Source organism: Salarias fasciatus, chromosome 22 (genome assembly GCF_902148845.1).
Source record: "Salarias fasciatus chromosome 22, fSalaFa1.1, whole genome shotgun sequence".
Lineage (NCBI taxonomy): Eukaryota > Metazoa > Chordata > Actinopteri > Blenniiformes > Blenniidae > Salarias > Salarias fasciatus.
Window position 1 is genome coordinate 4,521,088 of NC_043765.1, and position 17,612 is coordinate 4,538,699.

Below are 17,612 nucleotides of genomic sequence, written 5' to 3' on the forward strand. Positions count from 1 at the left end.
CCTTCAGCAACATCCATCTCTTGCTTCTTTCCACCTACTATGAAAACATAGAAATTATTGTCCTAAATGGTCAGTTGCTGCATTTTAAAGGTAAAAATAGATGAAATCCAATAATAACTGCAACACTTGTGCAGAATGCAGCTGCTCCTTCATTGCTTGCTTGCTTGTTTCTGCTTATATTGGGTTAGACACTGAGCACACAGCCCTGATAACACTGACTAATGATGCACATGGTTTCCATTTAACTGTTAGAACAGAAACCTCTCACCTCTTAGGACCATTTATAGGCTGCATGCGTGTGCACACACCCAGTCAGTATCAAACAGGGGAGTGAACACACACAAAAACAATCAATTTCTACTCTGTTGGTCTGGACCTGCACTCTGCAGAGGGTCTCCTATAGCAGCAAGCAGGTGAATACTAAAGAGCTTCATCGATACAGCAGCGCACGTCTGACATTTCTCAACCAAAACCTTTACATATGTATGTACTGCCTGTCTGTTTCTGTGCATTTACTGTGGTACGGCTATCAGTTGTGTGTGCATTAAGATAAGATATCTTTACTGTAATTGCCCCCTGACAGTGAGCAGCCATCCAGGTGTCTGAAGCACAGCTGAAGCTGAAAGTACAAATGCGAACAAATGTGTGTGTGGTGTGTGCTGTGCTGTATAACACAACAATGCTCCGTTCTGACTTAAGAAACAGGATTTTTTTGTTGTCATTTTAAATCTGCTTGTAAATGTTTTAGATCTGAAATCTAATCAAAATGTTCTTTTTCTGCTTTCTCTTCCATGTTGTTCCTGTTCCCGATCTCCTCCAATAAAGGTAAATGCATCTTTTTAATTCTTTCCTCTCCTCTGTATGTCCGTGCTGAAACTGGCTGTGAGACTGGAGTGTGACCTGACACTGATTTCTGGATGGAAATATGTTCCCTAACTTTTATTGATTAACTTAAATTCATGAAGGAGATGTGTTGTCTGAACTTGAACTGAATCACATGAACAACAGGAGTTTTTCCGAAGCTCCTCTTGTTCTGTGCTTCTGCTTGGCTCGCCTCTCCTGACACACACACACACACACACACACACACACACACACACACACAGACACTCTCCTGTCGCTGTTTCTCAAACATTTCTTCACGTGTTGGTGTGTTCTTCTGGTCAAGCTGTTTCATAGGTAACTCTGAGCACCTCAGAGCGCTTTACGGTGTGTTAAATGCTGAGTAACGAGTGTAAAAGTTGAACAAAAAACACACACACAAACGGCTAGCTGCTGTCCCGTTGCCATGGTTACCAGTCACTCCTCCTCCGGCGGTCCAGTGTGTGATGTCCTGAGGAGAAGTGTGTGTGAATCGGTGTGTGTGTGTGTGTGGACGGCTTTGATGAAGCGGGGGTCATGTGAAAGAGGAGACTCCCAGGGGAGCGTTCAGGATCGCTGGGCAGTTTTCAACATTTCTGTGTCAGGATTTCCAAACTTAAAAGAATCGTTGAATGGAGTGTTATCGCCTTTGAGGTGTGCCGCCGCTTTGTCTCCTCAGGACTTTTTGAGATGTGTGTGGAGGATGTTCTCAAGTGGTGCTCAAACTTTTTGTCAAAATTAATAGAAACTCGAAACAAAAACACAGCAATAATTCAAGAATTCTTCTTTCAGTAGTGGGCAAAAGATTTTTTTTTTTGTTTGTTTTTGGGTGAGATCCAAAAATAATTTCTTTATTGTGACAGCTTAACTAGTGTGAGGAAACCCATTAACGGAGGTGAATTGGCAGCTTTTACCTTCAGACGTGCTGGTTTACGTCAATATTCTGCACACACAATGTTCCATCGATTTGTAATTGTGGACAGATTTGTTATTTTTTCTGAGATTGGAACAGTCATAAACCAGTGAGTGAGGCCGCAGGCTTTCCTGTGTGTCGATAAATGACTGACTTTAATGTCCAGAACCTCTGAGCACACTGTACTTGTAGATTTCACAGGACAGAAGAGAGGCAGGTCATGTCTGCCATCATGAAACGTAATCGTGTCATTTCTGAAGGGACAGATTGAATCTGACAGGATTTTGTTTTCATCTGGAGGTCGTTTGAAAGCAAACATTCAGTGAAATGGCCTTGACCTTCAGTGAAGATGAGTTACATTCCTGTCAGTGTTGGCATTTGTAGAGCATTTCAGATCTATTGTAATCATTTTACTTTGTACTTGACACCAAAGCATAAAGTTACCTTCATGCAACAGGGAGGTAAAATAGAATTTGAAAGAAACACATATTTGCTCTGAATATGTGGCACCATTTGATTCAGAAATCTGTCGTCTTATCAGTGAGATATCGCCTGAGATTTTCTGGAGCTTTATCTCTGCAGTGTAATCTCTGAGCCGGTGTATCCTGCTGTGAACTCCTCCTGTAGCTGATTTACTTCTCAGTCCCTCCTCAGTCTTCACACACCTGATGAAAACATGAGAAGCATGCAGCTGGTGCGTTTCCTCCCGTTCTTGTACAGTAAACTCACAGCCGTAGCCATTAGAGAGGTTTAAAGTCGGTCCACTGGTTTCCCTGCAGTCCACCTTCATTGGTCTTCAACTCAGTAACATGTTAACAAAAACCCGATTGTTATTCACCATGTGGTGTTTGATTTTCTATGAGAGGACAGAGCTGATAAGACATGTATCGAGAGAGGAAGTGTGCTCAAGACTGTTCACTAATGTAAATATGACACTTGATTGATCGGCAAGTGAAGTCAGGGTTTTCCTCTCGCCTGTTCTTCCCGTGTCTGCATGGATTTGTTCCTGTTAGTCACTTGTTCAAACACAATCCAAAAAACACCTGTTGATTGATTTTTGACTGCCGTGTGGTGCAGGGTTTACTTTTTCCTCGTGTCAGACCTCCTAACCAAGGCAGAGAAAGAAGATGGATGAATTATATTTGATCATATTGAAAATACAGACTTATTCCAATATTCCAGAACAATATTTGTTTCGTACTGTTTACCTCTAAAGAGCAGTTTTCCCTCCAACAGCTCTCAGCTCACTGTAGCCGTCTCCCAGTGACTTATCCTCCAGACTCCTTGTAGTAAACACAGAGCCGTTTGGCTCGGTGACAGATGAGTGCAGCGCTCCTTGAATGAGAGCCTGAACACGCAGTGAAATCAGACATAGAGAGAAGTGTGTGTTTCTGAGCCTTCTTCGCGTCGGTGCTTTGACTCGCTCTCATTCCCTGCTGGCAGACTCTAAACTCAGCCACGACCACCGGCCTGACCTGAGCTCTTTCCCACCTTTCACCTCCAAACACGTCTCGGCTTTCCCATGACGGTTTTTAGGATAACATAAAACAATATCCAATGTAAATATCAAACAACTGGACCAAAACGTCAGAGTCGCACACACTTATCATGTTTTCTTGACTTTTTGTGACATTGTGTTGACTTTGATTCATTCTCGGCAGACTAAACATGAGCTGTTATCTCTACGGCTGAAACCCTGCTGAATCTCCTGATATACCCTACGAACACGTCCAGCTTCAACTGTTTTTCTGATGGGGACAGATCTGTGACGTGCACACAAGCACACTCGCTTACGTCTTGTTTTTATGCTTTCTGTGGACATTTTCTCCCTGCAGACCCAAACTCTGCCATAAATATTACTTGTTTAAACCTCTTAACCACAGTTTGCTCCGTTTGCTCCTGAAATACACACGCGTTGTGTTTTCTTGCTTTTTCAAGTCTGGGTTTATTTTCATTTACTTCTAATAACTGTTTAATAAGTTCAGAAGTTAATTACTGCTTGTTTAGCCTTGACTTTAACCAAACAGCCTTTGTCTGACCTTATAATAAGGAGTTTTTTGCTTTAGAGACTTGATTTTGTTTAGAAAGAGCACCATTGTGTGTGTTTGCATGCCTGTGTGTATTTAAGTGTCCACAATGTTGGTAAAATAAACACGCTCGCGGTCGTACAGTCAGAAGACAAAGTGAAACACAGGTAATGACGGATGTGCTGCCGTCATGCTTGAACTGCATCGCAAACATGCCACGCTTCTTTGAAGAAAAAAAAAAAGCACAGCTGAGCTCTGACACACTAAAACACGCCTCTTTTTTTTCTAATTTCCGTCTCACACACTGACACACACACACACACACGGAGCGAGCGCGAGTGAAACACATGTTTGAGGCGCTGGCAGTGACATCACCCGCCTTGTGTTCAAAGTCCAGTTCCTCTATCCGGCTTAGAGCTGCTAACACACACCGCCGCGCTCACAGCTACCCGCAACCGCCGGCACACACACACACAAACACACACACACACACACACATACACACTGACTCGGCTGAATGACGACTCGTAAAAGGAGGGAAGAAGCGAAGAAGGATTATCTCGCTGGTTCAGGATGACTCTTCTTTAAAAGTCTGGATCCTGCGAGCTCGGCTTGACTCTCCCTCCTCCACCTCCTTCACCTCCTCTGTTTTTTTCTCCTGTTTTCACTCATTTCATTTCTTCCACTTTTCTTGATCACTCTCTCTGGTGTTCTGCCTGCGCTGCCTCCTTCCCTCCTCTCCATCATTCCTCTCCTCCGCTGTCCCTCTCTCTCTGTGTCTCTTTCCTCTGGGAGGGAGGGATGGACTCCATTGCTGCTTACAAACAGTTCCTCCAGGATCTGGAGGAGAAAAGAGGTTGGTGTCCCCCCGTTTACAAGTTCTTCTCAAAGCTGAAATGATAACTGAAAGCTTCCTTTAAGCACTTGAAGTTTTGACAGGAGTTAATGTTCCTGGATCTTATCTGGCGTTATCGGTCCGGAGTGTGATTTCAGTGAAGTGGCATGTCGCACATGTTTCATTGCTCACCGCTGCTGTGAATCAGCACAAGCCGGAGTTGGGGTTGGGCTCTGAATAGGTGTATTACCTGCTCTTCAGGGTGCCTTGTGCAACCAAATCACACAGCATGTTTTCTTTAGTCGGACTTTCACACTGACAGAGGATTTAAACCGCATTTGACTGTGAACATCTTATTTGCTCTGAATGATAGTTTTGGAAAAAGAGGAAAATCCATCTGGTGGCTTTCAAAGTCAAGTGTTGAACCTGAATTTTTTTTTTTTCTGCTTTCTCGAGTCGGCGTATTCGTGTTGCCCTCAGATAAGATGTGGGTCAGTTGAAGGTTGAGCCGCTGCCTTCTTCCCCGATACGCAGTAACTGAAGTGTGCCGTCACTCTGGAAGCACCAGCAGCCGCTGAGTGTCTTCACTTCGTCGGCCCGGAGCCTTTAATTAGCGTCGCCGGGTCATTTTTTTCACACGTTGCTCAATGTGCGTGTCGGCCTCGGCCGAGACGGCGACGCTCCTCTGGCATCTCGGCTTTTTGTCTTTGCTGACACTCGATCCCGAACATGTGCAGGAAACAGGCGGCGCGGGGAGCAGACAGCAGTGGGACGGGTGTGGGAGTGTCAGGTGGCGTGCAGGAGGACGGGATGCTTCGCCTCAGCAGCTGTTCTCACAGCATTCAGCCGAGTGGAGACCGAAGCACGCCGCCTCCGACCGGGGTCGAGTTCTTGATGAAATATTTATTTTCTTAATACTTGGGATGTGCAGGTCTTTCATCATCTGCATGTTTTCCTAATAGCTCAGCACCTGCAGTGTGTCACGGTTCGATCCCTCATCTCATCCTGTCCAAACGTAGAACTACAGTGAACATTTATTTTTAAATTTAAAAGTCCTGATAGGTCAGTTAAACAGACACTTGTCTGTAATTTTGGAAGTCAGGCGTGTTCGGTTTAATTAGTAGGTGCTTTTCTTGTTTGCTTTGTTTTCTATCCACTGCTGGAGCAGCAGCTACACAAGCGTCTTATTATTATTACTAACACTGTTTTTGTTTGAGAAAGGTACAGATTTCTGTAAGGTGGCAGCACGTTTCAGCAACAAGCCAATTTAAATGCTTAAACAGGGACATTTCCTCCCAGCTCTGTAACCAAAAACAGTATCCTAGCACCTGTTTTGCCATCAGAATCCACAGTTTGTCCTCCTCTCTTTGTTTTCACCAGCCTCCTTTTATCATGTAAAGCGGTGACTCCTTGCTGTGAGCTCCAGTGTAGGTCCAAGTGCACTTAAAGTGATAAAATAGATGAAATCAGTCTGGTGTTTAAGACATGAAACCTTTTGTCCCTGCCGCTTGAAACGGCTCCTTTAATTTCCTGAGGAGTCTCTCTACAGGTGTCTGGATTTCAGGGCCGCATTCAGATTGAAATTTCCCCCCTCTTGTGTTTTGTGCTGTAGCTTTACCGCCATGGCTGCGACCACACCTGCTGCTACTTGTGGTTTGGCCACATTATGTGGGGAGCCCCCTCCCCTCCAGCAGCAGCTGCGGAGTCTGCGGCCTCGCGGCGATGCCCGTCAGCCCGGCTTACAGTCACCCGCAATCCGTCCGCACCCTTTAAATTACAGTTGAGGGTAAACTCCTTAGCCACCTTCAAAGCCGGTGGGAAAATGTAATCATTGCTAATGTAATTATTTCATGAAACGCCGGATAGCACGAGTGTGACCACCGACGTGTGTGTTAACACAACGCTGCGGGATGCGGTCAAAGCTACAAGCCAGCTTAGACTGATTTACCCACCTATTTATAAATTAGATTTTGTCCAACAACATGAAAGAAAGACTGCAGGAGTGAAGAGAATCATTCACAGAGAGTAAAGGGTGAGCGGATTGTCCACTGTGGGATCATTTTTTTTTCCATTTTATTGGTCACACCTGCTTTGACGATCGTTGAAGTTGGAGCTACGATCACAGAAAGCTGCAGCTGAACCCAGTCCTTTAATGGCAAGTCATTAAATCATGAGAAGAACATGCAAACTCGACACAGTTTTCTTGTTTCCTATCCGAAAGGCAACCCAACCCTGGACTCTAACGGTTGACCCTCTCTCTGTGAGGCAAAATTGCAAACCACTGCTCCATCTGTGCGTGCAGTAAATAAATAATTTAAAAAGAAAATAATTAAAGCTCTTAAAGGACTCAAACTTCACAATTTTCCTTTTTCCAAAAAAAAATTGTAAGCTATTTTTCACTTTTTTTATTCCCATTGAACTAAACTGGAATTAAAAACAAAACAGTAGGATTAATAAAGAAGCGTTGTGCTAATTTATTATGTTTTACCTTTCAAGATGCTTTTCAGCTCAGACAATGTAGCCTTCACAAAAGCTGTAATCTGAAGTTTTCAGTGTTTTGGAAATTGTAGTTTGCATCGTTGTTAAAAGGGACGGCATTTTATTGAGCGGTGCTTTTAATATTCTGGCTGCAACATTTATATACCAAAAAAAACAAGAGATGATATAGAGCAGCAACAGCCTAAAGCAGAAATCTTAAGAAGGCCACACAAACTCATCCTCCTTTACAAAGGGACTGATTGTGATCGAGCAGATTTCTGCCACAGAAATGTACAAAAATATTGGCTGTCAACATCACTCAACTCAACTAGTTCTAGAGCACTTTGAAATGACAACAGTTGGCACAAAGTGCTGTACACAGTCATAAAAACATAGAGTGCAAAGATAAAATAAGAGCAAGAAAAACAATAAAAGACATTGTTAAACCAGTAAAAACACGAGCAGAGTCTCGGGCTGAGTTAACAGCCGTCTCAATATTATACACTTGTTATGAAGTTATCAGCTGGTTGCTGCGTTCCTCTTTAGTTCAAAATGCACTACGCCAAAAATTTGAAGTCCCTCTTTCAGTCCGGAATTGTCAGGACTTTGTGGCAACGTTAGAAGGATGTGATGTGTGTGGATCCTCTTGCCTCCCCTTCAGCTGTCTGTGTTGATCTGAGCTACAACTCCTCTTCTATCCAACACAAGAAACACGCAGGAAAGTGACCTCTTCCTCTCATGCGTTGCTTCATGCTGTGTTGGTCGTCTGCCAGGAGAGTAATGATGGATTCGCCTGAGGCGCAGAGAGGAGCTGTGTGAATGGCTTTCCAGGGTTTGGTCACAGTTTGCTGAAGGTGGAGTGACTGACAGCTTCTTTTCTCCTGTTGGCTGTGATTACATGACATGATCTGCAGCATGGAGGTCGTCATTCATGTGAGGTGTGTGTGTGTGTGTGTGTGTGTGTCTGCACATGCTTCACTTCAGCACGGTTTGTGTACCTTTGTGTTTCTGTGTCAGGCTCGATCTGTGTCAACGTCCCCGGTGTTAACAGCACGGCGGGATTTTCGGGTTCATGAACCTACGACCGAAGCACTGAACTGTGGGACACACACACACACACACACACACACCTCTATTCATGTTGAATTATACCGACCGTTATTTTCAGTTCAGCGTAATGTTGCTGCACACTCAGCCTCAGGAGTGAATTATTACCAAGCCTGCTAATGTACTTGGCTTTGTGGAGTTTCTTCATTATTTTGTCTTCTCCAATAGTACCAACAGTGTCTCGGGTAGTGTGTGTGCATGCGTTAGTGTGTGTCAGTGACTCATCCATTAGATTGGAATCTGTATTTGCTCATTTTCTATGCGTTTCCTGTGCAACAGTTTTTTTTCTCTGCTGCTTTTAGCCTCCATGACAACAGCAGCCCTGAGTCACCTTTCCTCTGAAATCATTTATTCAAATATCCTGTACTTGTACTCACAGGGTGACACCTGGATATCAGCACCACTGTCTGTTATAGAGAATACATCTGTTTGTTTTTTGGTATTTTGACACATCAATTTCTGATTCATATTCCGCTTTGCAGACAATAAAATGCAACTAAACACTTGATGGAAATATTGAAAAAAATTCAGAAAACACACAGAACAGCACATATTTATGTGTAAGAATGTAAATTCCTAATGCTGAGCATGCTGTTGGGTCCATTGTGTTACAAACGCACAGCTCGCTAATTGGTGTGTGTCGGTGGGCTGAACCTGCCTCTGTTCTGCTCTCGTATACAGGAGCTCTTTGTTCGAAGGAGCTGTCGGTAAAAGGAGCAACGTGTGGCTCAGCCTATATTAATCCAGTCATATGAGGCGTTTTTGACTTTGTCTTAAACCTAACATTAGTTCCATTGTTGTCTCTGCCATCATGGGTCTGTCCCACACACACACACACACACACACACACACACACACACACACACACACACACACACACGCGGCCGTGGCCATAGCGTTGTTTTTGAATTGGATTATCTTGGATTGAAGGGATTGACTGTTTGGATTATGAATATGTTGTTTGTGGTTTTCAATTCAAAACATCTTGAGGTTTGAAAACATCTCAGCGGTGCTGTAGGAAGCGATTATGTCCGTGACGTCTGAGTGTGATCCCAGTGTACCAGCGCCAGGCTGTGAAAATCACCTCGATGAGCGGGAGGTGCAGGATTGTGTGTGTGTTTCTGGGGAAGGTACCGGGTTATCAGGCAGTGTGTGAAGTAATTAGTTTGTTTAGATGGTTGACTCAGCTGTAAGCCGGGGTGGGACAGCTGGCTGATGTGTGTGTGGAGGCTATAGAAGAACATAACAGTTGGATGAAGTTTCTATCAGATGAAGGAGCTCGGTGTACTGCAGTGTGTGTTTTCTTTCGTGGTCTGATCTTGAGGTGACGTTGCTATATTGTTGCTCATGTTGTGTTTCACTAAACCCCGGTTTACTGGAGGAGAACAACCACAGAATTTCATCCCAGCAGCAACATGGATCGCGTCCCACTAAAAGTAGCATTAGCAAGCTGCTACAGGGTCTGTGATTAGCATTTACAGCCTTAAATAATTGTTCATTTCTCTGTCTCAGTTTAGGCAGTTTTTATCTTTTGGTCGCTGCTTCCTCTTGTCATTTCAAGATAAATGGGTTGATTTCAAAAAAGCACTAATACCCAGATGTAGAGCTCTTCCTTCGACGGACTGGAGTAATAATGAATGTTTACCCGTGACGGCTAATGTGTGAAACAAAAAACACTATTATTCATTTTATTGAAAAGTCTCCCAGGCATTTTATTGCCTTTCTATCGGAACAGTTCATCTTATCTAATGATTCCTGTTCGAGCGTCTGTCTCGATAAGTGGTTGAATTATCTTCACCTTGTGCTCCGCGCTGACATTTTAATCCACAGGCACATTCATGCTGAGCGACAATCCTTTACAGTAAACCCACACTGTTACACAATGACGCCAGCAGCAAATCCGACATGTGAGAAACTGCTCATTGTACAGGAAGAGGGATGGATGTGTGTACATGAGAAACAGACATCAGCTTAGTTTCTGGCACAGATTCTTACAGGTGTACTTCTTCTCAAAGTTGGGCCTCAGACGGAGCTCAGCTTCAGTAAAGAGTGTCGGTTTGTCTGGCTTCCATTTTCAGCGTCCACCTCCGTTTCTGTGGCCACGACCCCTTAAATAGTCAGAAATCAGTTACATCCGTTTCATCTCCTCAGAATTGGTGGTTTGGTCTGTACGTCCACTTGGCTTCATAACCTGCATTTTATGCAGGATAAACAGTGTTTTGACTTTTATGATTCGCTCAATGGTTTCACTAAAGTCCGGAGGTAAAACCACCGTATCGGCGAAGCTTCCAGAACTCCCCAAAAATAGATTCTGGAGAACGTTCAACATGGAGCCGCCGTTGGAGGAAGTCACTCTGAGGTTTTCCGTCACTGTTGGGGTGTAATTATCTGACCTCTGACCACATCAAAATATCTTGACGTTGTAATTTGATCCTAATTATTTGACTCCCCGACCCTCTCAGTGGTTTCACACTAACTGGAATACAAGCTGGTTTTCCTGAAGCTACATCAGTGATTTCCAAGTTCTGATATGAACCCACAAGAAATGGAAGCTTTATTTCACCTTAACCCCCAAAAACATCAGTCCAGTTTGTTCTGAATGGTGCAAAAAGAAAAGCTGCTCAGCACGCCGGTGGGAGCTCAAGCTGTGTTTGGTGTCACGAGCAGACGCGTTGCCCGACTGAACTTCAAAGCCTGTTGATCGAGTTACATAAACGTCTGGAGGCCGCTCGGTTCCACGTTAATATGAGAGCGGCTTCAGTGCCAGAATTAGCAGGGGAGGAGTTACAGTAGCCGCCAGGGTTTAGCCTGGAACCACAAACACACACCAAATACACACACCTTCCACATATTGGTCAAAAAGATTAGGAGGTTATTGCTTTTCTTATATATATATATCTTTCATGTTTGAACATCTAGAACACTGTCAGGAGACACATTTAACACTTTTTCACACTGTAGCTAAAACCTCTGTAAACCCTTTTTAATTAGCTGTACTTGATGTTTGAATGTTTCTTCTTTGTTTGCTGAAACAGCTGTTAGCATTAGAACAGGGTGTGATGGTGTCGGTTGAACCTGAGCGGTTTGTAAATTAAAATTCAATCTAACTTTGTGGTCGCTGGTGTCTTAATTTCACATGTCACTGTCACTCCGAAATAGCAGCTCCCCTGCTTTATCACTGTTATTACTAGACTGTTAGAACCTCAGAGGACCTAACCCTGATTCCTGACTGTGGATAAATTTGAAACAAACAGCGTGGTGAAGTGATCTTGAGAAAAAGTACAATTTTTTTTTAATTTTTGCTTTAATTTTAGTTTGTCGTTGATGGCTGAGCGCTCATGAAACAGTATAAGAGTTTAATCTGTTGGCCGTTGTGTGGTGTAGCGTATTTTACGTTTGTGACAGATGAAGTGATTGCATGGAGAGATCATCTGCTAAAAACACAACAGTGTCTCTTCAGTGTGAATCGGTGTTGAACTAAAACCACTAAAACGTCCGTCCTTCCGTCACACAGCTCACTTACTGTGGTCAAAATTTTCCTTTTTAACAGACGTGACCTGAATGTGAAAGCGCTGAATTAAGCTGAATGGATGTAGCCACTCATGCTAATAATAGCTTTCTGCATTTTTTTTTCTTTCTTTCTTCCTCTTTTTATGTCGGCTGAATGCAATTATTAGAAAGAATTGCGATGTGTGGGTTTTCTGCATCAGTGTGTGAAGAGGAGCTTTTGAGAGACGGATACACCAAAAGGGATGAGAACATCCAGAGTGGAACAGCAGCCCCTTGCTAAAGCAGACCTGTGACGTTTGTTCATACTTTCTGTCTCGTACTGGATGTAATATTAAGAATTAAGACTTCCTTCTCTTTCTCTTTAACAGCATATTAACCACATTCAGTAACATCCTCATTTCTTCCAGTTTTATCCAAACTAACAGTCACAGAAGACATGAGAAACTAGTTGTGTGATGGACTGAAAAGAAAAGCGTTTATGAACTTTCAAACATGTCCCTTCACATACTTTAAAAAACTTCAGATTTAAGATTTTCCATTTTCAAGTATTTGTGAACCCCTACAAAGGGTTAACCGTCACCTCAGTGTTAAATGATGCAGCCATGTTTGTTGTTTGTTTTTTTCTGAGGGAAGTTTCAAGCTTCACATGCTGTGGACTCAAAGCTGACGTCAGATTTCTTTACATGGTCGTCTGCTCCAACAACAGCCGCAGCAGCTGGTGAAATAATGAATGAATGAATGAATGAATGAATGAATTTATTTATTTTTCGAACATGTATAAAAAGAAAAAAGATAAAAAGGAAAGTTAATGCGAATCAAAGAAAAAAAAACCAAACAAAAACAAACAAAACAAAAAAAAACAACATAACAGCATCGTTCGAAAAAAGGAGTAGGAAGAAGTAAACACTTTTTAGAGATTCCTACCCCTTTTTAACTGTTAACAAGTTTTAAAATCATACATCATAGGACATCACATAATATATGTATACATATACCGTGCAGATATCCCTATAAATACATAATATATACCCACACATACCATATACTTATCCCCATAAATATATACTATATAACAGAATAATTATAATATAACTACAGTATAACAGCAATATATCAATTTCCACTATATGTATAATACTCAACACCATTTGTTATCATCGTCCAGAGTTCCAGACTTCCTCCTCCATATACTTATTAAGAAATAATAATAATAATAATGAAGCTGGTGTCTAATTACGAGCACTCCAATCAGGCACATGAAAGCTTTTTGTGGTGTGTGTGTGCTTTCATGGTGCAATAGAAACAAAAAGACCTTTTTAAAAAAGAAAAAAAACTGGGCATAAACTGAAGGGCTTCTAAACCAAATCACATTAATCAATATGAAAGTTAGCTAGTGGAGCTACGTTATAGTTCTGTATCTTGAAGTTAGTGTATTAGATTCCGATAAAGAAGCAACACTTCTTTACATCAGAGACATTTTTGTTTGTGGATCCTCTGAAAATCACATCATCTGAAATATTTTAATATAATGCAGTTTAATTTTGCACATATTTGCTCCTAAATCACTCCGTTATTGTGTGTTTACTCTCAAAATGTCTGTGAGCACACATTCCTGAAAGTGAATGACAGTTTTGGTTGGAACAATATAGATGATTAAAATCCTTAGAGTAATCTGTATCTGCTTTTTGTATTTTAGTTGTTGTTAATGCCAGAACATTAGTTTATAGCTACTTTTGTGAAATGCGAGTCTCGGTGTGTGTGATAACGTGATAATGTGATAATTCATAGCTGTGAAATCTTCCCGCCTGTCTGATCCGACAGATATGTCAGCAGGGGGAATCTCCTTCAATGCGGACTGTTTTCTTGCTGATATCTTGATGTTCTGGGTCAATCCTCTGCTCGGCCTCACAAACACACACACTCGAGTTTCCAGTAGCCGTCGCACAGATGTGCCCGTGATGATAAACGTCCTCTCTTCTTTATCAGCTTCACTCCGGCGGGGCGCGGCCTCACCGTTAGCCGTCTGGCTCAGCTGAAGCCTTTGCTGTAAACTGTGTGTTTACGTCTAGAAGAGTGTGTGTGTGAGTGTGTGACAGAAGTCACTATTAATGCCAGAGCCCCCGGGTGCTGCTGGTGGCTGCCGCGCCCTCCTTTGGATGGGTTTATTGATGAGTTGTATTTGTTTTCAAGCCGGGATAAATAGTAAACATGTTGTGTCACTAGGGGTGTGACTGTGTAGCTCGGTACAGAAGTCTCGGTTTGCTGCTCAAGATTATTAAACCAAAACATTTTCTTTTTTTATTTTCTTACACCAAAGAGCTGTAAGCAACTCAGAAAATCTAATTAAATGTACAATATACAAATCCTGCTGCGTCACACTCTTTATCAAATGAATTAAATAAAAATGTAAGCGCAGCATTAACAATTTCACCTTATTGGTCTGCTGTAACTATAATTCAGATTACTATACCAGTGTGAAAAGGAAGTCACTGCTGCAAACACTCAAGGTCAGAGATAAATAAAATGAATAAAAGAAGTATTACAATACTAGCTCGGTGTGTGTGGCTTACAGCTTCATGTTCTTTGTCAGAAAGATGAACTTTTCCACAATGTGTGCCGAAAGGAAATCTTGATGAAATAATGTCGGGGGCAGTGTTTTTGCAGTTAGTTAGCATTTTCCTGGCAGCAGGGACAGTAATGCTGTTTGAAGTGAGCGTGTGAGTCTGACATGTTGTCTGAAGCCAAGCTGAGGACGGCTTCACAACGTCGACATGCGGCGTTCGTCTTGTCCACTTGTTTTCTCCTTTCTCATCTGTCACCGGTAAGCCGAAGTGATCCACAGTGAGTTATTTTAATGACACTGGAGCGTCTTCCAGCTCTTATTGGATCCACAAAAATCTTAGGAGCATTTAACTCGCACATTATCACCACCTCTTCCATGCTTTCCTTTTGTAGCTTTGACTTGGTAACCACAGCTCTCTCCCGCCTCTGACAGGCCTATTATCACAGAGGACGGGGTGCAGTTTGTGCATGTAATTAGAGAGTGTGTGTGTGTGTGTGTGTGTGTGAGGTGACGTGTGACGACGCTGACTGTAGGCCAGGGAACAAGGAGAGGAGGAACCGAGTGAAGACACAGCCGCAGAGAGATATTTAGGATGTTGAGAAAGAGGAGGAGTGAAGGGTGAAATGCACCCGCAGTGATCTGGAGCTCAGTCAGTGGACACTTTCTATTTTAACGGCAGAATTACATTAATGGCCCCTCTGAGAACACTAATTTCCTCAACATTAACTCAGTGAAACCTAAATAGCATGAAAAGACTCCGAGATCAGCTTTTACCTAACGAAGGAGCAGTTTGGTGATATCTGTCACCGTGCTGGAATGTCCCTGAAAGTGACGTAACGTTTGACAAAGTTTCACTTCTCTTGATCGACATGAGTGGTTATTCAGGGGGGCTTTTCAGGTTTTGCCATTTCAACAGGTACGCCAGATATGTGACTTTTAAGGTCCGTTTCTCCTTTAGCATGGTGGGATTCAGTGACTTCTCTGTCCTGGAATATAACCATCACTCCACCCTATAGAGACACCTGCTGTACAGGAGGGGAACTGCATGTACGTCACATCTTCATTTTTATTCCTCCACCTGGAGACGTTTGTATTTTAGTGGCATCACACAAACACTGACTTGTTGTCTACTTATCTGTACATCTTTCCATTATTAGCGATACTTTTAAACATCTTTGAGAAATTATCTGAAATGAGCAAACAGTCACTCTGGTTAAAATAATGTGTGATTGGATTTAGTTTGCTAAAGTTTAAGGGTGCTGTGAACTCATGTTTGAAATCTGAAATTGCTGGAAAGTAGATGATTAATGGTATTATTTCAGTTATACGTATGTCTTCTTTTACCTGGCAACTGATTTCTCTCTGGACTAAGAAAACAATTCAGTTTGAGCTTGTTGATTCAACACTCATGCGGTGGCTCTGTTATTTACTTTTTCAATTGAAGCTTCAGTAGATTCACAGGTTTTCTTGAATGCCTGAAAAATAAAAATGACTGGTGATCCTCAGAAGGAAAATAATTTTAATGCAAAGTCTATTTCTTGAAACTGAATTCGTTGTTGACATTGAACACAAATCAACTGAGTGACCAAACAAAAACTCCCATCCTGTTTATTTTACATTTGAACAGTAGGCTCAATAACCGGTGCTTTACCCCAAAAATGGGTCACCGCCTCATTTCCCATGGTAGGCAGTTTCATGCCTGGACAAAAAAAAGAAATGTATGGTAAAAATCAATGCAGCATTATATACTTACTCCTTGAGAAAAGGCCGATAAAGTCTTGTCAGTGTCAGTTGACAGACATCTTCTCATGCTGCAGCACATAACGCTCAAATTCTGTTTACATTATCTAATTGAGAAAATGAGCCAGAAAATGAGTGAACATGAGTTATGACTTTCATTTTATGGAGGAAATGCACGTCTGTGTGTTTAGTGCAGCGAGCTGTTAAAACGTGAAAAGATGAAGCCCTCAAAGCGGTCTGATTTCTGGAGAGGTGAAGGAATAGTCGAACTGTAAACTCTTATGATTATTATTATTTCTTTGCTCTGACCAGGTCCAAACACAGCAGGATTTTCCACTTTCCTTTTTAAAGCAAAAATGGTTTTTGGCCAGCTCTTTGTTCCTGCTGGTAAGCAACTCATTTTCAGCCTCCTTTATTTGCCAAGCGGAGACTTGATACGATGTGGGAAAACAATGTACTTTAGTGTGCCTTCGTCAACACCCTTTATTTCACCCAGCTTCTCATTTAGAGCTTCAATTCCCCCCGAGCAGAGCTGCGATGGAGGACTTTAAAGGTCAAGGCACAACAGAGAAGCACTCAAAATGTCACGGCCCTGCTGTGGCAGCGTGTATTTCATTCAGCTGGTTTTCTTTTGCAGCCCTGCGCTGCGTCACCGCTCTTCATAGTCTGCATGTTTCTGGTCAAACCTCGGCATTAGATCCACTCCTGTTGCAGGTTTCTCTTGCTCCACCGAAGGAATGACGATGAACCCGGCTCCGGTGATGGCTGGGAATTTTATTAGCTGGACGATCTGAAGTTAATGAGAGTTTTAAGTTGGCAGATTGTCTTTTGGAATTGGGTATTAAATTCCTCCTGGGTGCGTAGCTGAGATGCAGCATTCATTGCGTCCACAGTGTTCCTTGGTTACATCGCAGGCTATTAATTTATTCACAATGACTTTAATTGATGATTTTGTTTAGCTGGGAGAATGAAGTTTGCTTTAATTTGATCTGACTCGGCTCTGTGCTTTCATAGCAGGTCTTTCGCCAGTCAACTGCTCTGAATGCTAATGTTTTATCAGCCTCGGTCTCAGCAGCAGCAGGTCTGTTTCACTGCTCTGTCACAGACTTACTCTCATGGTGCATGATGCTCAGTGTCGGGGTCCCAAGTTTGAACCCCAGTTATGACAGAAAAGCATCTGGAGCAGTTCCATGAACTTTCAATCCTTTTTTAGAGGAGCAGTCTGAGGCTGTTGGTTGCTTTGTAATGAAACCAGACCCGTGCGCGCAGAAATTGTTCTAAACATTTACCAGTGGTGAGTACGTTTACAGGTAACCAAACGGTCACTATCATGGGTGACATTGTTCTTATTGTCCATGTACTTGTGTGTGGTTGTGTGTGTAGAAAAACTGTGACCTATGGTCGTCTTGTACATGCATAGCAGCAGCATTGACACAGGGTGTGTGTTGTGTAAATCATCAATGACATGTGGAAATGGAAACAAGAGGTAGATAGAGGAATGTTTATTTTTAGTTGAGATGCTGTTCCTCCATTGCGTGACAAATGACTCTGGGCCAAAAAAACCCCTCTTTTACTGTG

At 42.5% G+C, this 17,612-nt stretch overlaps 1 protein-coding gene across 2 annotated transcripts in view; it reads left to right on the forward strand.

The window, feature by feature from the left end:
* Positions 1 to 17,612, forward strand: part of macf1a (microtubule actin crosslinking factor 1a) — a 198,271-nt gene that overhangs the window by 36,254 nt on the left and 144,405 nt on the right. The window contains exon 1 of one of the 2 annotated variants that reach the window (XM_030082195.1): positions 4,316 to 4,657. The exons of the other annotated variant lie outside the window; for it this stretch is intronic. Coding sequence (XP_029938055.1) covers positions 4,603 to 4,657 — 55 coding nt within the window. The 5' untranslated portion in view covers positions 4,316 to 4,602. Of the gene's footprint in view, positions 1 to 4,315; positions 4,658 to 17,612 lie in introns of those variants that run through there. 2 annotated transcript variants of the gene reach the window in all.